We start from the raw sequence: 24,201 nt of genomic DNA on the forward strand, positions 1-24,201 counted from the left end.
AGACCTTCATGATATTTGAAGTAAGTGCGACAGGCCTGAAGTTGTTTAGGTCAGTGGCACCAGGTTTCTTTGGGATGGGGATGATGGTTGAGATCTTTAGGCAGGAGGGAACCCTGTGTTCTTTTAGGGATTGTGAGAACAGGGAGGAGAGGACTGGGGCCAGTTGGTCCGCACAGGTTTTTAGACAGAGGTTGGACACGCCATCCGGGCCCGCTGCTTTCCTAGGGTTGAGTAACTTGAGTTGTCTCAGTACCTCGGTCTCTGCCACACTCAGTGTGGCTGGGGGGCCTGGGCTAGTGTGAATCGGGGAGGTCACGGCAAGTGGCACCTGGTTCTGGGGTACGTTTACTTGGTTGTCCTCAAACCTACAGTAGAACCTGTTCAGATCTTCCGCTAGCTTAGCGCTGGGAGTTGTGTGTTGAGGGGGGCTCTTGAAGTTTGTTGCCACCTTGAGACCTTTCCAGACTTCGCGTGAATTGTTTGAGCTGAGGCTCAGTCGCAGTCTATCAGAGAACCTTCTTTTTTCCGCTCTCAGTTCTTTGAGGGTATTTTTGGCCTTCCTGAACTCTTCTAGATTGCCGCTCTTGTGGGCTGCCTCCTTGGCTCTACGTAGCAGGCGTAGCTTGTTGTTGAACCAGGGTTTATTGTTGGGATACACTCTGTAGGACTTTGACGGAATGCACATATTCTCGCAGAAATTGATGTAGGAAGTGATGTTGTCTGCCCATTCATCAAGGTCGCCATTTGGTGGTGCAAGGGCTGGCCAGTCGGTGCAGTCAAAGCAGGCCTGCAGTGTTAGCTTTGCTTCCGTTGTCCACTTCTTAGTTGTCTTAAGAACTGGCTTGGAGTTCTCAAGTTGTCTTTTGTAGTTAGGAATCAGTTGGACGAGGCAGTGGTCAGAGTTGCAGGAAAAAGCGCAAGTTTTTTCACAGCAGCTGATGTAATTGATAGAGAAAACTGCCAGAATGTGCAGAGTCATCATGCAGAATGTCAGGTTTTTTTCTGCGTGCGAACAACACAGTAAGTGTGCACTAGCCCATTGATTAACATGAGTTCTCAGTTTTTCTGTGCAGAAAACGCGCACGAAAACTGTCAAGTGTGTTCCCTGCCTAAGACTTATTTGTCATTCAATCTAATATGATTCATAATTGTTAAGTCTCATTTTTCTCACTTGCTATAACCCAGTGATCTGCAAACTTGGCTCTCCAGCTGTTAAAGAGACACTGAAGCGAAAAAAATATATATGATATAATGAATTGGTTGTGTACTATGAATAATTACTAGAAGATTAGCAGCAAAGAAAATATTCTCATATTTTTATTTTCAGTTATAGTGTTTTTTCTAACATTGCATCATTCTCTAATATGTGCACATTACAAAACACTCAGCATTCAAAATGATTCTTTCAGAGCAGTCTGTGAAGTAATGACCTCTCCTCTGGCAGAGAAAAAGAAAATTGTTCACTAACAGTTGAGATAATACAAGTCAGAAGACAGCCCTCTCCACGACTTTGAAAGTCGTAGAGCTTAATGGTTTTTTTGCATAGAGATAACAACTGGAGTTTCTTAAATCTTCCTGTACTGAAAACAATTAGACTGATGGATCTGATCTTAATGTTTTATTTCTTAGCTGTACTACACATACAAATCATAATATCAGTGTCTCTTTAAGGAACTACAAGTCCCACAATGCATTTGCCTTTATGAATCATTACTGTGGCTGTCAGACTCCCGCAATGCATTGGGGGACTTGTAGTTTATTAACAGCTGGAGAGCCAAGTTTGCAGATCACTGCTATAACCGAAGCAAAATGCTTGTGCATGCACAGTGATTAAAAATACACATTGCCAGCCAACGCACTGCAAGGATACTTTACATTTATATAATGAATTGTGCAAAGAGCCTGCCTGCCTAGCAAATATCCATTTTGTTTGATATCGCCCACCGTTACCGCCGTGCACCCAATCGAGCATGTCGTCCCGAGATTTTCCAGTTTCTCCCATCGATATATGCAGCAGAGTTTGGCCCAAAATTGGTCTCATTGACGATCGGGCACGCTCTTGGTGGCACCAATTTTCATTGGATTATAATTATCGAATCAGATGGTCGACCGGCCTCCAAGTCGATTGATGTATGGCCAGTTGGCCACCTTTAGAGACATGTCCTGTCACCTGATAACATCTCTGCCACAATATATTATCACTATGTGCTTTCCTCATGTGATTTATGTTTCCTTTAGGTTTCTGAGCGGGAACCAGATCAGCTTAGTAAAAGAAAGCATATTTTCATCTCTCAGAAGTTTAGTAGAAATGTAAGACCTTTCTCATATTTGTAATGCGATTTTTTTATTAATGATAGTGTATGTGTATATGCAATTACTGTATATCAGTCTAGCAAAAGAGAGCCTTACAAATGGAAAATATTATACATGTGTATTGGACAACAAAATCATGGGTTAAAAACACTCCAGATGCACAAAGAAATATTTCAAAGATCAGAATAATACCCTACCAATAAAATATATAAAAAACTACTGTAATATTAGCAAGTAGGGCTGCTCAAATCCGTATCCGGGATTTACCCGGATAGTTGCTATCCAGATATCTCCCAGTAAACTTGTGCGGGGTGGGCGGGTGGGGGGGTCAATCTTACCTGTCTGACATCTTCTTCGTCCATCCCTTGGCGCCTCCCACGATGCGCTCCACGCGCGTCACGTGATTACATACACTTCCTCCTTCAACCCGTAAGGAGGAAGTGTTTGTAATCATGTGACCGCCGCATCGTGAGAGGCGCCGAGGGACAGACTGAAGAAGACGTCAGACAGGTAAGATTGACCCCCCCCGCCCCGCACAGGTCTACTGGGAGATATCCGGATAGAACTATCCGGATGTCTCCCGGATCGGATTTAAACAGCCCTGTTAGCGAGGTCCAAAAACTATTTTTTTTTAGAATACAATAGTTATATACCAAACTTTTAACAATCCTGTTTGGCACTGCCCCTTCTCCATGCACATAAACCTCCACTCTCACTATGTTAATAGTGACAATCAGTCAGTGACAGAGTTGTTGAACAGCGACTGCAATAGGCATGGTGCACAAATGTCAGTGGCGGCTCCAGCTTCAGATTTTGTGGGCGGGGAGTAAAATAGCTCGCTGACATGGCCCATGGAGGACATGACCAGAAATAAATATACCAATCAATAATCTATACCAGTACATAAAGTACAAATGTTACTCAGAGCAGCCTCATATAATGGCAGTCATGGCGGCCTCAGCTGGCCAATATATGCCAAAACGCACAGAGAGCCCAATAACCTGCAAGGCAGGGCTGGAAGGTGGTAGCGCTGCAGCCAGGGGCATAACTAAATTTAATAGGTACCCCCCTGCAAAAATGATAGCATGGGATTCCCTTGGTCCCCGAACCCCATGCAGGTCACGTGATCGGGAGCCGGCGAATGGCAGCAGAGAGTGTTCTGTTCTCTGGTAGAGGTTGCCAGGGTTATTGTTACGTCCATGAATGCAGCATTATTTATCTCCACTCTGCACATAGGCTGCCGCCAGAGTCGGATTGAGGCCTCACAGGGCTCAAGGTTGAGCAATTAATTTGGGCTCGCTTCTCGGCTGTCCAGTTAACTGGGTGAAAGGGTACTCAAGCAAGTTGGAGGTTCTCAGTCCAATGGAAGACTGCAATTTATTATGCCGCCACAGAGGATTTGACATATGACTACTTAATATTATGTGGGGGGGGGGCACATCTGGCTACTCAATTCTTGCTTGGAATTAACAGAAATTTCTTATACTGCTAATTAGGGGACACATCTGTCTACCTATTACTAATATGTAACAGGTAGCCAAAGGTGTCCCTCAGTAATAGGTAGCAAGAGGTGTTCCAATAAGGCAGTCAGAGGCAGTCCTCCAATACTAGTTAGCCAGAAGAGGTGCCCCCCAGTATTAGTTAACCAGAGGGGTCCCCAGTATTAGGTAGTTAGAGGCACACCTACAGTATTAGTTACCACACACACGCACACACATTATTAGGTAGTCAGATATGGTAAGCGAAGCAGAGAGGTGATTGGTGAGCAGAGAGGTAACTCACTTCAGGTAATTCACTCCAGTAACACAAAATTCCTTCAGACTCCCCAGAATCCCCAGCAATCTCAATGGCTCCATCAGGAACTGTCATCGCATAACCAACAGGTCAAATGATAAGAGACACCGCTGGAACCATGGAGATGGTAGGCTGGACAAGGCTGAAAGGAGATCACAAAGCTGGAGTGTGGAGAGGTGAGCTACTGCTCCACCCCACTCTGTTCACCACTCTGCAGTCCAGGGGGTTGGTATTGGGTCTTCCGGAGTCTTCTTATTGCCTTATGGTTAAAGCGGATCCGAGATGAAAAACTATCAATAACAAGTACTTTGTCTATATATCTTATCTAAAGTTTAGATAGTTTACACAGGAAATCTAGCTGAAAACAGCTTTAATAGAATATCATTATTTCTTCCTGTGATACAATGACAGCAGCCATGTTGTTTGTAAACATTACACAGAGGCAGGCATATCTGAAAAAAAAAACCTAATTCCCCCTCCTCCCCTCTGCCTCTAAAATCTCTGGCTAGTAATACCTCCCACTCCTCCTGCCCAGACTGAGCTCCCATGAACCCTTGCTACTGTCTGAAAATGCCAAGGCTCTCTGAAAACCTGTGGGCGTGGCTCGTTTAGTTTATAGGGAATTAGAGTATTAAAACAAAAACAAAAAAGTATTTGGCTTGAGGAATGCCCTATAAATCCTAGGAAAGGAACACAATTATGCAATGAGTAAAAGTTCATCTCGGATCCACTTTAAGGAGCAGGAAGGGGGATACCATTACTCACAGCTGTGTCCTTTAGTAATAGGTAGCTGTATCTGTAAAATGTTGTTTTTTTAAAGGACAACTGAAGTGAGAGGGATATGGAGGCTGCTATATTTATTTCCTTTTAAACAATACCAGTTGCCTGGCTGTCCTGCTGATCCTCTGCCTCTAATACGTTTAGCCATAGACCCTGAACAAACCTGTTGACCAGATGTTTCTGACTGACGTCCAACTTAAAGGGGCACTACAGCAAAAAACTGTAAAATTTAAAATATGTACAAACATATACAAATAAGAAGTACATTTTTTCTAGAGTAAAATGAGCCATAAATTACTTTTCTCCTATGTTGCTGTCACTTACAGTAGGTAGTAAAAATCTGACAGAAGTGACAGGTTTTGGACTACTCCATTTCTTTATAGGGCATTCTCAGGGATATATTTATATTTATTTTCAAAAGCACTTAGTGAATGGCAGTTGTTCTGTCCAACTGCCAAAAAACTGTGCAGGGAGCAGGGAAGCCGGCGAGCATCTTTGTACAAATCCTTTTTATGGAATAACTTTTTAAAGAATAAAAGCCTTGCTGAGAATCCCCTATGAAGAGATAGACTAGTCCAAAACCTGTCACTTATGTCAGATTTCTACTGCCTACTGTAAGTGACAGCAACATAAGAGAAAAGTAATTTATGGCTCATTTTACTCTGGAAAAACGTACTTCTTATTTGTATATGTTTGCACATATTTTAAATTTTACAATTTTTCGCCATGGTGCCCCTTTAATTTTATTCGGCTTCAGTTGCAAGCTGCATGCTTGTTTCAGGTGTGTGATCAAGATATTACTGCAATCAAAGACATCAGCAGGACAGCCAGGCAACTGCAATGGTTAGTATGGAAATAAATATGGCAGCTTCCGTATCCCTCTTGGTTAAGGTGTCCTTTAAGAAGTGAGAATTCAAACATTATTTAATGCTGAGCTGCTTTCTTTATTTAACTTTAGCTCTAATTTTTCTTTTTTTTTAAGTCATATTGAAATGAAGAAATTTGAAGTAAAAGCATATAAAGTAACCCGCTAATGTTATTCATATTCACTGAATAGCCTGAGTCTATGAAATATTACAATTTGGAGATGAATGTCAGATTGCACTGGTGTCTGTGAGCAAACCAGGAGGGTTCAGCATTGGAATAAGAGGATGCTAATTTATACTGCTTGCTAGGGAACCCTTGTATATTGTTATTTGCCTCACATAAATCCTTCCGGTTTTGCCTGTTATCTGTGTTCCTTCAGCAATTTTCTTTTGACACACTTTCCAGAATGCGCTGGTACAATTTGTTGCATATGCAAAGTAGCAATTAGGAAATAATTACAAATCCCAGTTAAATGTGTTTTTTTTCCCTAGAGGGTAATAATAAAATATGAGCAATTAAGAAAACAAACCTGTGACATTAATGTGCTGTTACAGAAAGTTTATTTCACTGCAATTCAGCGATCTGAGCCCCTGAACGAGAGCGTTTTACCAAAACGTCTTTATGTATTACTCCTAGAGACTTGTCCAATAATTTAATCACTGAAGTGCCTCTCTCCAGCTTTAAGGAGCTTAAACACTTGCAAAAGCTGTAAGTATAAATTATATACTTTAACTCTTATACGCTTCTATGTTCATGGATGTTTGTGCAACTTTTTCAGTGAATCTTTATTTGTGGGTACAGTGGAGTTTTAGCACTACTTCTTTAAAGAGACTCTGTAACAAAAAAATAAAATGCCCGTGTTGGGGTACTTACCACAGGAGGGGGAATCCTCTGGATCCTATCGAGGCTTCTCCCGTCCTCCGTCCCACGGATGTCTCGCTGGGCCCCTCCGAAGCCACAGCCGACAATTTGTCAAGCTGTGGCACAGGCACAGTAGCGCCTGCAGCCTGCAATATTTACCTTCCCCGGGTCCAGCGCAGGCTGTATATCTCGCTTCAAAAAAACCTACAGACCTTTTAAAATATATAATTGCTATTTCTAATGTAAAAAAAACATGATGCATCACTTCATGTAAAACAGAGTTTGAAAGCAATTGAACTACCTGGGGACTGCCTAACGCCGATGGACGTGGCAGCAGCCCCAGGACCGCCTAACGCCAATTGGCATCAAGTCCTGGGGATGCATTTTGCAGGAGATCGCGCGCAGGCTGCGTATGCATTTCCTGCTCGGGGGCGATTCCCGCTCGGGAGACTGTTAGACAGCGAAACCGCCGTCTAATTACATAGTACAGCGCTGCGATCAGCAGCAGTGCTGTACTGGGGACAGCCGTGTCTCATGGCTGTCCCCTCCTGTGTCTTGGCATTGATCAGCTGTCATAGGCTGAAGCCTATGACAGCTGATCACGCGGATTGGCTTGCGGGGGAGGGAGGGGGTAATATATCAAAACAAAAAAATATAGCAAAATTTATTTTAAAAAACAAACATTTATTTAAAAATAAACAATCAAATAAACATCCAGGGGGCGATCTGATCCCACCAACAGAGAGCTCTGTTGGTGGGGAGAAAAGGAGGGGGGAATCACTTGTGTGCTGTGCTGTGCTTGGCCTTAAAGCTGCAGTGGTCATTTTCACAAAAATTAGCCTGGTCTTTAGGGGGTTTTCCACTGTGGTCCTCAAGTGGTTAAAGGCTATTCGTGATTCTGGGTTCCATGCGGTAATCCGACTCAAAACCGTGTTAAAGTCAGGTATCCATTTCTATCCGTGATTATGATCACGACCAATTCGGAAGTGGGCGGGGTCGTGATCGTGATCACTTAAATCTGTGATCGGGGGTATCCAAGCACCACAAGCGTGCACAGCTATGGGTGTCAGTGGGCTGTGGAGTGTCACACACAAAAAAAAACACAGGAGACCGATGTACTAGCCCTCAAAAGGGCTATTTTGGGTGCTTTCAGCAAGACGTCAGTGAGGAACAAGAACACAGGCCTAGCTAATGCTTTCCCTACCTATCTGCAGCAAGTCTGACCCTGCTATCACTATCACTGCAGCCAGAGAATGAATCCAATATGGCCACCACAACTGGTTTTTAATAGCGGGGTGGGGGGTCCAGGAGGGGGTGCTAGCTGAATGGCTGCCATGTGTCTACTGACTGTGAGGTAAGGGGTCAGAGTTTAGCTCAATGATGATGTATAGGGGGTGGTTCGAACACGCCAAATGTTCGCTGTTCGCCGCGAATGCAAACAGCGGAAGTTCACAGAATACTGTTCAACAGCGAACAGTTCGGGCCATCTCTATCATCATCTGCCTGCCTCAAACCCCAGATGTAATGCAGCAGGCCTGCCTAATGCCTGCCAATGACCTCAGCCTGTTCTTCAACAACCATACTGTGGTGTCTCCCATTCTCCCTGCCACTAGTGGGGCTATCCCAGGCTTGCAACCTGGTAGACAAAATGAGCATGTGTGTGTGAATCAGAAATATATATATATATTTATTTATGTATGTGTATATATATATATATATATATATATATATGGTACAATTCTGGGCCGACCGATCGTTTTCAATTGCCGCAATAATTGATCAGAATTCCCGCTAGCTAGTTCGATCAGATTCATGTAATTGATCCATTTTTCAGCGTTTTCTTAACAACCTGATCAGATTGGTTAGCGTGAATTGGGCTGTTACTAGGCACGACCGATCGTTTTCCATTTATTACTGTGGCGATTGGAAATAATTGAGCGGCCGCAGAATTTGTAACGTTAATGGGCACCCTAATGCCAACAAAAGTCCATATGTACAAAGTTCCGAACTAGAGATGATCAATGGGATGCTAATAGCTGCGAGCTGATACACATTTTACATTTATCTTAACCAATAAAAGCAGTAACTGAGGATTTTGACTGGTCCAATTTCAAGTGCTTTACATTTGCATCATAACGACATTTTTAACATCTTGTTGATCTCTGTTGAGAGACAAAAGCTCTAGATGAGAAGTGATAACATTCTAACTTGACCAACCATAAGGTGGCCACTAACAATACAATTTGTTGAACGATTCTTTACAGACGATTATTCATATGAACAATCAGACATGATCATGTGTGGCTACTAATTAAAAAAAATCTCCAAACCAATCTGATGATATTAATGAAATCGATTTGTTCTGATCGGATTGGTTAGGAGATTTTTCTCCATTAGTGGTTCCAAATAATAATTTCCGATCGTTCATACAAAGAATCGTAAACGATGGTTCGGCAAATTATATCACTAGTTGCCACCTTTACAATGTTGTTGTTCTGATCAATTTTGATCAACGTTCTGCTGATATGAGATCAGCTCTTTGGGATGCAAGATATTAGGGAGATATTGATCATTTACCTATTCTACCATAAATATAATATGCGTGAGCACCCTCCTCTATTCCTGAATAGATTTCCACCAAATCTGTGCTTAAAGGAAACCTGAAGCGAGGAAAATTATTTAAAATAAACACATGACGTAGCTGCAAATGAATATTACATACTTACCTCACTGTCGGTTCCTCTCAGAAGCTCACCATTTTCTTCTTACAGTGATCCCTTCCAGTTCTGACAATATGTTGTCAGAATTGAAATATACCAGTTTCTGACAGTTATATTTTAGCAGATGTCAGTTCTAACTGAATGTGCATGTGTTTCCCTATGGCTCAAGTGGGTGATATTACAGTTTAACAGTGCTCTGACCAGGAAGCTGTTAGGGGGTAATGCCCATTTTTAAAATGGAGGACGGAGAAATCCTTTGATCACAGTGGATAAATGGGACGCAGAAGAGGAGAAAGAGATTGAGTAGTAGACTACGCAGGAGGTAAGTATGACCTGTGTATGGTTATTTTGACTTTTTATTTTCAGTTCAGGTTCTCTTTAAGTGAATTTGTTAAGATGGCAGTAAACAACACAGTCAAACTTATTATAGCATAAAAAGCTCTTTGAAAGAGTGGTTGGACAGCTCCAAGAATAACTTTTGAGATGTACGAGAAGTAGGAAAGAGTTCTCCTGCAACACCAGACTCTAGACAAGGACTACCTGAGATATGGTCATCAAAGTGATAATTGAGTTACTTTGAAATTTAAATACAAGATATGCACACAACCCATGAGGATCTTGGGATGGAACCTTCTCAATCTGTCTCTTGTTGTCAGGAATCTAAGGAGGTTGCATCTACTGTAAATGTCATCTAATAAAAATGTCATTGTCCTGGTTGTTCTGTTGATATTTTACCTTCAGTATTTTCTGACTCAGAAACACATTAATAAAAGTAGAGTCCGAACAGTATGAGAACACCTCATCTGCTATATCACCTTTACCATCTATATTTAGTTTTCCTTTACTGGATATGAATTATTATTATTATTTATTGGATTTATATAGCGTCAACATATTTTTGCAGAGTCTGCTATATTTTACAGTATCTGCTAAACTTTGCAGATGTATGCTGTTATGTGTACAACCGCGGTACACTTCTCGGTAATGCGGTATTGTATGGAATTCTGATTTCAGCATGCCGCAAAAAGATTATTTACGATTGGAAACTCGGAAATTGGAATTCCACAGAATTTGGAAACTCATCCCAAGTGATGATATTTCAACGGCTCTGCTTGTCATTCACAGCGCAGTACTTCAGAAATGACATTTCAATTGATTTATAATGAATCCAGTTCATAATTTGTCACTGGCCTATTGGGGGTCTACATAAATTAAGATAACATGTTTTATCTAATTTATGGTAATCATATACAAGTACTTTATGAAATGGAATATGCTCTGAGTTTTCTAATTCCTAATTATTGCAGCTATAGAGTGTTTTATGACTAGAGATGGCCCCAACAGGTCGCCAGCGGACAGTTCACGGCGAACGTCCGCTGTTTGCATTCGCGGCAAACATATGGCGTGTTCGATCCGCCTCCTATACATCATCATGGAGCCAAACTTTGACCCCTTACCTCACAGTCAGCAGACACATGGCAGGCAATCAGCTAGCACCCCTTCCTGAACCCCCCACCCCACTATTAAAAAGCAGTTGTGGTGCCCATATTGGACACATTCTCTGCTGGCTGCAGATCGTTAGGTAGGGAAAGCATTAGCTAGGCCTGTGTTCTTGTTCCTCACTTGCTGTGAAAGCACCCCAAATAGCCCATTTGAGGGCTTGTACATCCTGTGTTTTTTTTTTTTTTGTGTGTGACACTCCACAGCCTACTGACACCCAGCGCTCTGTGCACACTACTGCTGTTGCTACATTAAGTTGCGTGCACAGAACCACTCCAGTGCATTATTATTTCACAGTATTCTGATAGTACTATTGCATTTCTCTGTGTGTGACACTCCACAGCCCACTGACACTCGGAGCTGTGCACAGTACTATTGCTATTGTTGCTACATTAAGTTGCGGGCACAATACCACTCCAGTGCATTATTTGTAGGAATGTAATGTGATTTCTGCCCTTTAGGGATTAAAACCTGACTTTGCGTCAACTCCGTAATTTTTGGCGGGACTTTTGGCATGGATCCGCCTCTGGCATGCCACAGTCCAGGTGTTAGACCCCTTGAAACACTTTTCCATAACTTTTGTGGACAGAAACAGTCTTTGTAGGTTTTAAAATTCACCTGCCCATTGAAGTCTATGGCGGTTTGCATGTTCGCGAACACATTTGCGGAAGTTCTTGTATGACTTGCATAAGTATTATTAACTGTACACTTTTCTTTTATTACATGTTTGTATTGCAGCAATCTCAGTTACAACCCGTTGTCACTTCGTACTGAACAGTTTGAAACATTACCGCATCTCCATTCTTTGTAAGTAAGATTGAACAGTTCAAAATCATTGTAACTTATATTTTTATGTAATTTTTAATAGTAGTTTTTATAGTTCCTAGTTAAAGGACCGTTATCACGAAAAATTGTAAAATTTAAAATACATACATATAGAATGCACATTTCTCAGAGTAAAATGCACTATAAATTACCTTTTTCCTATGTAGCTGTCACTTACACATTAGGCATTAAAAAGCTGACAGATCTGACAGCTTTTGGACTAGTCCATCTCTTCATAGGGGATTCTCAGTATTACCTTTAATCTTTACAAAAGCTCTCCCTGAAAAGGATCTATAAAGATGTCATTCGGCCATGAGCACACTTTTTTGGTAGTTGGACAGAGCAACTGCAGCTCAGTAAGTGCTTTTAGTACTAGTAAAGACAAAAGGACACATGGACACCAGGCGCTTGCTATGGCATAATATCGCCTGGTAATGGGTATAATGTAAGACGATAGAAATATACTCACAAATATGGGTTTCTTCCAGAGACATCCACTAGTATGAGCATTTGGGGAAAAACCATCCCCACTCGGCCTTTCGAAAGGAAGTTTCGGTTGCTGCTACAGAAAAAAAGTTCACACCACAGTTGTGGGGTGAGTACCCTACCAATGTAGGGGTATTAGGATAAACTAGTTACAAATGCAGGAGGCACCCAAAAAAAGGAAACAATAATTCTCGGTGTTAGGTAAGACTCACAGTATATATAATAAAAGGTTTCAGAATGTTTTTAAGCACTTAGGACAACGCATTTCATGGTGTAAGCCGCTTCCTCAGGTCAAATAATGTGCTAGTCAATATGACAGTCTAAAGTTCGTCTACCCAAAGACAAGACACATAACATTTGTATTGTGTGTTTCTCCTGGTGGGCTCAAAGTGCTTAAGAGCTGCATCCACTCCATGGGTTGACATGGAGCATTAGGGAGCCTTGCCCAAAGACTCCTTGCTGATGGTTTTACATACTGGCTTGAGCAGGGATTCGAAACCTGGTCAGAGGCTCAAACCCTACATCAGAAGCAACACCTTTAAAAAGAGCCTAAGGTGGGCTCATGAAATACAAAAAAACTAGGCTACCAGATCGGGGGGGGGGGGAGGGGGTTTTGAGCTGATCAGGTAGCCAGCAAAACCGCCACTCTACACCTCTCCTGTAAACCACGGTGGCCCACTTTCACTTTTGTGACCTCTGGGACACGACGCTGCAAGGAGAGACTGATTCTTTCTCCCAGCATGCAGGGAGAGCAGGGGGCTTAGCCTGAGAGAGAGAGAGCGCTGCCCGATGGCCGCTCTGGAAACCCTGCAGGAACACCCATAGCTGGCATTTTGAACAGGGAAAACGTTCTCCCACATGTTTACCCTCCGAGATAGCGACAAATATGGTCGGTAATCTCAGGGGGTCATAGCGTGAAGGTGGGGGGGGGGCAGAGAGCGGTGGTGGGGGGACACAGAGGCATGTCATAAGACAGAGACCATGCCTCTGTGACCCATCGCCCCCGCCCCCCTCCTCCCCACGAACCATCTCAGGTTCTCTTTAAACAGTACACTATCCAACTCCACATTTGGAAATGCTTTTGAAATATATGCTGTGCATACTGCAAACCCTCTCTTTTTGTATTTACACCTCCGTATTTTCTATCTGTTTGATAAATACACTATCCATTTCAAAATATATTTGATTTGGTTTTTTTTACAGAGCTCTAGAAAAAATTGAAATTCCAAATATCAGCACAAGAATGTTTCAGCCAATGAAGAATCTGACTCACATGTATGTATCTTTGGGGAGAAGCAGCTTTACAATTGTTTACAACAAGTATTGCCATTATTACTGCTGTTTTCCACCAAGCAAGGCAGATGCTAACCACCTGAAAGCAGTTTTACAATTAAAAGTGTATTTCTATCAATTTAACTTTATTATAAAGCAATTCATGTTGGTATTTTGCCATAAGCATGTGCAGTATGTTCATTTGTCCATAAATTAATGACATCTAAGCAAGAAATAAAAAAGCTGCCGCTTTGTACATTAGGAAGCATACCCAATCAATACCCAATCAAGTTTTAGAACCTAAAATGTATGCATTAACAGTGATGGGCCGAACAGTTCGCCTGGCGAACCTCTCTGGGCCTCTTACTACTTCCGGGTCGCAATGACCCGGAGAAGTACGCCTGCGCTGCCCGGCGGAGCGCGTCCTAGATCGCACTCCTGTTGCCGGGCACTCTCTGCGCATGAGCATGACGTCACTCATGACGTCACGCACATGCACAGACAGTGCCCGGCAACAGGAGCGTGATTTAGGACGTGCACTGCTGGGCAGCGCAGGCGTACTACTCCAGGTCATTGCGACCCGGAAGTAGTAAGAGGCCCATGGATTTAGAGATGTTCGCCGGCGAACGGTTCGGGAACCGTTCGCCACATCTCTATGCATTAATGGTAATGTCCTGTATACAGCATATATATATATATATATATATATATATATATATATATATATATATATATATATATATACTGTATCTATCCCTATATAAGTATTTTAATCGATTACAGTAAAAGCATAAAGGAGCGTATGAGAAATGAACAAATATGAAGTATTGCATAAATAAACAATACTAGTGGTGATATTCCCCACAGTACAGAGTATATGGCCAATATCACCATATGAAATGATAACGTTAGGAACCTCTGACCTACATAACTCATAGCTTTCCCTAAAAAAAAAGAGTTATAAAAAAAAGAGCTATAAGAATATCAATTTGTGAGAAAGAAACTATATCTAAAGAAAACTGAGGCATGGTAACACCACGGCTGAATGTCTACGCGGGTTAAGCGGCTCTCAAGAGGTCCAGTCAAACTCCATAAAAAAAGGAATCTTCAATAAAGGTGTATAAAGCACAGAGTAGCTGCTCCAATACAGCTTCACATACTGGATAATGAATACCAGTAGACCAACCAGGGTTGTGTCCTTCTCTTTTGCCGAATTTAAGAGTTTCCTTCTGCATCCTGCTCTATATATATTTATTCAGCAGCTTGTACAAAAGCTCTGCTTTTCCCATGTTACAATAGAACAGGCTTTCTACTTTAACACTTTTCCTTTCATCTTCTCCCCCGTAGTCCACTAGCCAGCTAGTACGTGTCACAGTAGCTATTATTTGTATTCACTATTTATTTTCTAAGAAAAGAACATCCTATTTTTCTTGACTTTGAAATTATGTTTTCTTTTCTCTTCTTGAAAGCTATTTTAAAAAATTTAGATATTGTTCTTATGCACCTCATGTACGGGTCTGTACACCACTTACAGACGGCATCTCATCGTTCGAGAACTTACTGGCCAACACCATTCTCCGGGTCTTTGTCTGGGTGATTGCCGGTATCACCTGCTTCGGGAACATCTTTGTGATTGGAATGAGGTCATTTATTCAGTCAGAAAACAAGACTCACACCATGTCCATAAAGATCCTGTGTTGTGAGTACATTATTTTTTCATGTTCATTAGAGTAAGGACTGCTTCAGACTATGCTTGACATGTCAACAAATGCTATGTTAAGGTGCCCCCATGAATTATCCAATATCCCGAACAATCAACCATGCGATTTGATTGTTGTGATTGATCAGAAACGATCATTAGAGCCCACTGAGAGGAGAATGATAAGAAATTCGATTAGACTAAAAGAATTGTTCCAAAATTTGGATCAACATATTGTACCACTAATGGCCATCTTTGAGTATAGGATTTCTTCAGACATGTCCCGACATGTCTGTTCCACCCATTGACTAGACAGAAATTGGAGATGTCTTAGTAGTATATTTTTTTAATGTAGATATATATATATATATATATATAATTTAATTTTTCTTTTCTTGCCCTGGCTTTTCCCCTTTTTGCCCTTTCTTTTTTCTGTGATTATTAAATGTAATTTTGTTTTACATGGTTTTGTGTTTCAAGCTTTTATTATACCGTGTATACTCGAGTATAAGCCGAATTTTTGAGACCAAAAAAGTGTCCCAAAAGTGGGGGTCTCGGCTTATACTCGAGTCATAAGCAGATTCCCCCCTTCCTGTACCATCCACCGCAACATAAAAGACCGCAGCTGCATATGCACCCCCCCCCAAGTGTCCCCGGCATATGTATATACTTCTGTTCCTCTCGGTTACTGGCCTGTGCTGTGGTGATCGCGTACAGTAAAACTCCTGCCCACAGGACCAGCTGTCCTAGCATACCTCTGTGTGGTCCCCCCGAGTGTCCGATCAACTGGCATATGTACAGTATGGTACTTGTGGTTCCATTTCTCCTGGTTATTGGCCCATGCTGTGATGATCGCGTACACCGCGTACTCCCAACCACCAGAGCAGACGTCCTAGCATACCTCTGTGTGGTCCCCCGAGTGTCCTATCCCCGCATATGTAAAGTATGGTACTTGTGGTTCCTTCCATCCCGGTTACCGGCCCACGCTGTGAAATTTTCTAAGCAGTTTGTTAACCGCATGTTCGTCGCTATGACACCCTCTAGTGGCGCCTCTTATCATGTGCGCCACTGTGAGGTCATAGCAACGAGCCTGCAGCTAACAAGCTTCAGAGGGGATTTCACAGTGTGGGCCGGTAACCTGGAGAGATGGAACCCACAAGTACCATACGTTACATATCCGGGGGATAGAACACTCGGGGGACCACACAGAGGTATGCTAGACATGATCACCATGCTGTACGTGATCATGTGACCACAGCATGGGCTGGTAACCAGGAGAGATGGGACGACAAGTACCGTACTGTACATATGCGGTGGGATAGAACACTCAAAGGGGGGACCAGAAAGAGGAATGCTAGAAAGTCTGCAAGTCTGCCAAGTACTGTACATACCGGTATGCTGGGGGATACTGGGACACTTGGGGGGGCACAAAGTGGTATGCTACAATTTCTGCTCTGGCAGGCAGGGGTTTACAGGACCACCAAAGTATACCAGTAGCACTCAGAAACAGTGCAGACACTAATCAGAAAAATATAGAAACAACTACTGGGTAACTAAAGTTTGTAACTATGACTGTATGTATGTGATTGCAATCACACAATGCTTTGTTGCACCATAGGGCCACTGCATTTCTTACCCTCGGCTTATTCTCGGGTCAAGCATTTTTCCCATTTTTTTGGTAAAAGTTGGGGGGTCGGCTTATACTCGGGTCGGCTTATACTCGAGTATATACAGTACTCAAAATGTAGACCCTTCATTTACACATTTGGGCAAGTTACAGGAAACAAAGTTATGAAAATTAATTGGATCACTTTTTGCACAGAAATTCAGCAGAAACTGAATGCCAGGGAGGTTAAAGCTCGTACATTTTTCCCACAGGTGCTGACTGTCTGATGGGCGTCTATCTGTTCTTCATTGGAGTGTTTGATGTGAAATATCGGGGACAGTATAAAAAGTATGCCCTGCTATGGATGGAAAGTCTACAGTGCAGAAGCCTTGGATTTCTAGCCATGCTGTCCACAGAAGTGTCCGTGCTGCTTCTGACCTATTTGACGTTGGAGAAATATCTAGCTATTGTATTTCCTTTTAGCAACATGCGCCCAGGTCGGCGGCAGACTCTTCTAACCCTATTGACTATATGGGTCATTGGATTTATTATAGCAGTTATTCCATTTTGGGATGAAGACTTTTTTGGAAATTACTATGGGAAAAATGGAGTTTGTTTCCCTTTGTATCCTGATCAGACAGAAGAAGCTGGTGGGAAGGGATACTCATTGGGAATATTTCTAGGTAAGTTACTTTTTTGATAGTCACCTCTTCCCCTGTGAGTTAATAAAATCTATCCATAATGCTCTGAGGGTTCAGAAAAAATGACATAAAAAGGGAATACAAGCACTCTAAAACCAATTAGCACCTGGCTTACCATATATACTCATGTATAAGCCATACCATGTATAGATGTGGCTATGGTTGCTGCCTGTACTCCTAAACCAGTAAGTAGAGGCAGCAAAAATGAATGTGATTGCGTTCTACAGGCTTTCCTTTTACACGTAACTCTGCAGAAATGCTTGTGTGAAACATCTATAACAAATTCACTTGTTTTATAATTTTCTGTCCCAACAGGAGTGAATTTGGTGGCCTTCATTATCATCGTGTTCTCTTATGTCAGTATGTTCTGCTCGATCCAGAAGACGGCTCTACAGACCTCAGATGTCCACAGTCACATTCACATGGATGTCGCTGTTGCCAATAGGTTTTTCTTCATAGTGTTTTCAGACGCCGTGTGCTGGATTCCTGTGTTTCTTCTGAAGATTCTTTCCCTGTTTCATGTAGAAATCCCAGGTACATTCAATAGAACCAAGTATTATATTTATGCAACAATTTCCACAATGCACCAGGCTGAAGCCCTAATGTAAGCTTAAAGGACAACTCTAGTAAAAAGAATATGGACACTGCCATATTTATTTCCTTTTAAGCAATACCAGTTGCCTGGCAGCCCTGCTGATCTATATGGCTGAAGTAGTGTCTGAATCACACCAGAAACAAGCATGCAGCTAATCTTGTCAGATTTGACAATAATGTCAGAAACACCTAATATGCATACGCTTGTTCAGGGTCTATGTCTAAAAGTATTTGAGGCAGCAGATCAGCAGGACGGAAAGACACCGGTATTCCTCTAAAGGACAATTGGAACAGGATGAATATGGAGGCTGCCATATGTATTTCCTTTTAACCATTTACTGACATCCTAACGTATTAAAACGTCATGCTTACCGCTATTAACAGCAACATGACGTTTTAATACGTTCCGCGTTCCCACCGCTGCTACCGCCGTGTGTGCGCCGCTACCACCGCTGTTTCTGTCGGGCTTCCGTGCTGGGTAATTGGGGAAGAGGACCGAACGGTCCTCTACCCAATCACAGTGCCTGGAGTGAATGGACGTGACCATGAACAGCGGCTACGTCCATTCACAATAACAGGAAATGTAACAATTAAATAAAGTGAAGAAAAAAAAAAGTGAACATTTCCTATGAGTGTTCACTAGCGCCATCTTGTGGCCAAAAAGTATATTACACCTACAAAATACATTCATTTTCAAGTACATACAGATCTTAATAAAATTACACTTCCAACCCTCCCTCCCCCCCCGCCCCCCCCCCCCCCCCCCCAAAAAAAACACTTGTAAAAAAAAAATCAGCTAAAAAAAATAAATAAATAGTTGCCTTAGGGTTAGGGACTCAGATTTGTTAATTTATATTTTATGGGGGGGAAATTAATTTTAATTTATTACATACGGGCTTGTAATTATGGCCAGGATAAAAAAACACAACAGAAAAAGAACACTTATATTTCAAAATAATATACTGTCGCCATACATTGTGATAGGGACATCATTTAAACTGTTTAATAATCGGGACAACTGGGCAAATAAAACGTGTTTGTTTTATCCACAGGAGAATGTTTAATTTTAAAACTATAATGGTTGAAAACTGAGAAATAATGATTTTTTTTCTTTTTTTACTGTTTTTCTCATTAAAACGCATTTAGAATAAAAAAATTCTTAGCAAAATGTACTATCCACAGAAAGCCTAATTGGTGGCGAAAAAAACGAGGTATAGATCATTTTCTTGTGATAAGTAGTAATAAAGTTATTAGGGAATAAAAGGGAGGAGCACTGACAACTGAAAATTGCTCTGGTCCGTTAGGATAAAAACCCTTGGGGGTGAACTGGTTAAAGTGGATCTGAGATAAACTTTTACTCATTGCATAATTGTGCTCCTTTCATATAGTTTATAGGGCATTCCGCAAGCCAAATACTTTTTTTTTGTTTTAATACTCTAATTCGCTATAAACTAAACAAGCCTCGCCCACAGCTTCCCCAGAGTGCCTTGGCACTGTAGCAAGGGCTTATGGGAACTCAGTCTGGGCAGGAGGAGGTTACTAGCCAGAGATTTCAGAGGCAGAGGGAAGGAGGGAGAAGGAGAGGTGAGTGAATTTGTCACAGGCTGAGGGCAGGAGATTCTATCTGCTTGCCTGTGTGTAATGTGACAAACAGAACATGGCTGCTCTCATTGTATCATCGTTTGCAGCTAGATTTGCTATCTAAACTTTAGATAAAATATATAGACAAGTTAGTTGTTAAAGCTAGATTTTCATCTCGGATCCACTTTAAGCAATACTAGTTGCCTGGATATCCTGCTCATGCTCTGCCCCTAATACTTTTAGCCATAGACCCTGGCCAAGCATGCAGCATATCAGGTGTTTCTGACATTTTTGTCAGATCTGACAAGATTAGCTGCATGCTTGTTTCTGGTATGATTCAGACACCACTGCAGCCAAATAGACCAGCAAGGCTGCCAGGCAACTGGTATTGTTTAAAAAGAAATAAATATGGCAGCCTCCATATTCCTCTCGCATGTAGTTATTCTTTAAACTGACAAATAAAAATGAAGCTGAGGACTTTCTGGTTCTCAAAGGACATCAATCATGAAAAAAAGTGCATGATATAAATAGTAAAGAAATGTTGTGAAGAAAAGTGTAAATTAAATATATTAATCGTTATAATAAAATTTCAGTCGAAAATCAATGTATGCTAACACTGACGTTTGAAGAAGATTAGGCACTACCAATAGCTCAGAGGTGTGTACACCTTTTCAGCTTGTGAGCTACTTTGAAAATTACAAATTGAAAATGATCTACCATGTAAATCAAAGTAGCAGTCTATTAGTGATTACCACAAGCCGTCAGTCAATTAGATGCATATCATAGAGTCCTCCACAGTAAGTCAAATAGAACAGTGCTTGACCAAATAACGTCATGATACCATGCTGACAAAATCATGCTCGGTGTCCAGCAAAAATCGTACTTAGCAGTAGTAGCACGTAATGCATCTAATGTATGGTTTCCCATTTTGCAACATCATAATCCTCTGCACTGCTGTGCAAGACCTCAGGACAGCATATCGCATTAAGCTCATCCAAGTCAAAGAGACAGAGTATGCATATGTCACTCAGGCAGGTGGTGTGAGATCTACCCAGAAGTCCTTTGCGATGTACCAGTAGATCACAATTTACTGATGGGCACCCCTGCTGTAGCTGATACATGATTGTGCTAATTTGGAGAAATACTAGCCTAGAGCAATGCAAAGCCTCACACAATGGCATGTACAGAGAATTTTGGGATGTGGTTAGTGTCCCCAAACTGCAGTGTCGTGCCGTAGTTTTGGTAGAAGGTGACATTATGTAGTGCCATTTCAAGCTGATAACACTAGGAGGAGCTGGACTTTAGACACTGAGGCTGGTACCACTTCATGTTCCGTGTCATAGTTTTTTTTTGTATAAGGCCCTAACTATTGTTATTGCCTTCAGTTTTATATCTAGGAACCTTTAATGCAAATCTAAAGCAGTCATTTCTTATGTCTTTTGCGTACAATCTAATTTGCAATTCCAATACGAGCAGATCTTAAAATCTTTAAATCCTTTTAACTAGCCAGCCCACAAGGTGGTAAACTGTACGTTTGATTTTATACGTTACCTATAATTTATTCAGGATACAAAACACAAGGCAAACTATAAAACAGCTGGCCCATTTCAGGTTTTAAAAAATGTAATCAGTGAAGGCTATACAAAATCGAGTTTACCTAAATGAAATTATCCCCTTAACCAATCACGGAGCTCTACATTTATGAGGCATATAGCATTTTACTATTGTTATTTTGTAGTGTAACAAAGAAATCACAATGCTCTGTAATTGTATTGTTCCACCAACAGCTTCAGTCTGTTCTAATTTCTCGTTGTTTACAGGCACAGTCACCTCTTGGATTGTGATATTCATTCTGCCAATAAACAGCGCCCTAAACCCTATTTTATATACGCTGACTACGAGCTTCTTCAAGGAGAAACTGAAGCAGCTGTTACATAGACATCGCAGGAGATCCTTATTCAGGAATGAGCGCAAGAGTCTATCTTCCTCGCTGGTATGGACTGAGGAGCCTATAGTCCAACTTTCCACCCTCAAACTTGGCTTCCTTCATAAAAAGTCTTTCGGAGAAACGGTCATTAAAACAACGTGATATGAGACAGGACCTTCAGATAACCTGAGCAACTACCTGTTTCTCCTTACAAGGGGAAAACTAAATATAAATGTTTTGGAAACATTTATGAGTCCACATGTAGCTCTTCTGGAGATCAAGATGGAGATCAAAGCTATTCAGATTGCCTTGAACTGTTTGGAGAAGCCTTGTTCTTACTGGAGCCATTTTTGTTACCATTATCCCAAAGTACAAGTAAAGCCAATGGGTTTTCTTCAAGGCCTGATTTATACTTTTTGTGCCCCTAGGCCAAGTATGTTGTGACTTCCCTTTCTTGTGCCACAGCACCCCTCCCCTCCCATTCCATGTGCAGACCCCTCTTCCATGTGTATCATCCATGTACACCAGCACCCTTTCTTTCATAAACAGCTCCTTTGAGCATCAGTTTCCTTTTTCATGAGTTGCTCCCAATTTTCCCCTCCTCTTTCATATGTAATAACCCCTCCTTCATGTCCAGGTGCCCCTTGGCCTGTAGCCGCCCGAGGCGCTGGCCTTTGTAGCCTTCCCAAAAATCCCGGCCTGGTTTTCTTCCATTCTTGGATGTTGTGTTCAGCCTTTATTTTCATACATCTTGTGTGCTTTTCCTTCAAAGCGAAGAATTTTGAAGCTTTAGTCTGTAAAGATTCAATGACATACAATGTAATGACTATACTCTCCTTATAGGAGAACATACAGTTTATTCAAGACATGGCAAACAACTGCTTTTCTACTCAGAGCTATTTCTATATTCCATTCTTACTTTTTTTATTTAGAAGAAATGTCGTCTTTGTCTCGTTTTATAAAACAAGGGATAAATATCTGCGGTATAAGCTAAATGGACTTTGCTAATGCAGCTGTAATCTACTGTATTTCTACACAGATGACTTGTGTAGCCAGATAACAAATCTCAGGATGAGTTAACGCGTTTCGACCAGCAAACATCTGGTCAAGTACAACCCCATTTTGAAAATAATAGATTGTGATGCTGTGTAAAATGTAAATAATATTACAGAATGCCGTAATTTGCAAATCCTGTAAACTTGCGATGTGAATGATAATAGAAAAAGGACAGCATGCCAAATATTAAAAACGTATGGTCAACAACAATGAAACATTTGTAAAGCCCTTTTCTCCCATAGGACCCATATCACATAAGCTTGTCTCAGATCAGCACATAGTGATGTGTACAGGGGGAAAAGTTATGTGATCATAAATGCCAGACTATACAGGTAGCTTTCCTGTTTTGATTTAAACATGTCCAGGGTTGGAGCTGTCTTGATTAAGTTTGGCAAGGCATTACACAGTGTAGGGGCAGCATGACAGAAAGCTCTGGCTCCAAAGGTTTTTCGTTGGACTCAGGGTGGGCAAGTTATTGGATCTTTTTGATCTAAGGTTGTGGGTGGTATGACAAAGTTGCAAAATGTATGCTCATTTGAATTCAACGGATTTCAAAAACTTTGGGGCAGGGGCATGTTTAACGCTGTGATGCAATCAACCTTTTAGCAACACTCTGTATACATTTGGGAACTGAAAAACGCAAATGCTGTAGTTTTGAAAGTAGGATATTGCCCCGTTATTACCTGATACAGGATTTCAGTTGCTCAACAGTCCAGGGTCTCCCTTGTCATATTTCTTTCTTTCATTGGGTGCCAAATGTTTTTTTATACTTGAAGGGTCCATACTGTAGGTTTACCAGTTTAGCACATGGATGTTTTTACAACAAAGCCATACTGCTGTAATAAATGCAGGTTGCCGTTTGCTTTAGTAAGTAAGGCCTTCCTCTGAAAAACAAGTTGGGTTAATGGCAGTATATGTTGCTCCAAACATATGCTTCTTATATATTATTCCGCATTAATCATGCCTTTCCAGATGTGCAGGTTAACCATGCCATGTGCACTAATGAACCCCCATATCAAAACAAAATATGTAGGCTTTTTCATTTGTGCAATAATAGCAAGCGAGATGTTCCTTCTACACTAGCCTGGACCATACAAAGTCCATGATTTTAAGAAGGATTTTGCCTTAGTCAATCTTATATGAATTTGGGCCCTTTTAAGGTGGCTTTATTTCTGAATCTTGTTAATATATGCGTTTGCCCTTGCATAATAGAGTGTAAACTTGCACTTGTGGATGCATTGGTGAGCTGTGTTCTCAGACAGTTTTCAGAAGTGTTCCTGAGCCCATACAGTGATTTCTACTAAACATATACATCTATTTTATTGCAATGTTATCTGGGCATCTAAAGACCACGGCCATCCAGTATTGGCTTTCAGTCTTAACCCTCGTTTATAAAAATGTATGTGGATTCTCTGCACCTTATAATAACATCATGTACTGTAGATGATGAAATTCTGACATTCTATGCAATTTAACATTGAGGAACATTATGATTAAATGATTTCACTATCTGCCTGCTCAGTGCCCTTGTCACGTTAAAGGCATGTTGTCTATTAATCTTAACATTACAGTATTTTCGAGATTTTGTTAAAAACTTTTCCAGCCCTTTGTTGCTTCTA

General features: G+C 41.3%; 1 protein-coding gene across 2 annotated transcripts in view; it reads left to right on the top strand.

Moving 5' to 3' along the window:
• Window positions 1-21,925, top strand: part of RXFP2 (relaxin family peptide receptor 2) — a 390,074-nt gene extending 368,149 nt beyond the window's left edge. For both annotated transcript variants that reach the window (XM_068265019.1, XM_068265023.1), the window contains 8 exons: window positions 2,239-2,310; window positions 6,391-6,462; window positions 11,574-11,642; window positions 13,350-13,421; window positions 14,888-15,117; window positions 16,996-17,406; window positions 17,740-17,958; window positions 21,420-21,925. In XM_068265019.1, the coding sequence (XP_068121120.1) occupies window positions 2,239-2,310; window positions 6,391-6,462; window positions 11,574-11,642; window positions 13,350-13,421; window positions 14,888-15,117; window positions 16,996-17,406; window positions 17,740-17,958; window positions 21,420-21,688 (1,414 nt within the window). In that variant the 3' untranslated portion in view covers window positions 21,689-21,925. The remainder of the gene's footprint in view (window positions 1-2,238; window positions 2,311-6,390; window positions 6,463-11,573; window positions 11,643-13,349; window positions 13,422-14,887; window positions 15,118-16,995; window positions 17,407-17,739; window positions 17,959-21,419) is intronic.
• Window positions 21,926-24,201: the final 2,276 nt, after the last annotated feature.

Source organism: Hyperolius riggenbachi, chromosome 2 (assembly GCF_040937935.1).
Source record: "Hyperolius riggenbachi isolate aHypRig1 chromosome 2, aHypRig1.pri, whole genome shotgun sequence".
In the NCBI taxonomy this organism is placed as follows: Eukaryota; Metazoa; Chordata; class Amphibia; order Anura; family Hyperoliidae; genus Hyperolius; species Hyperolius riggenbachi.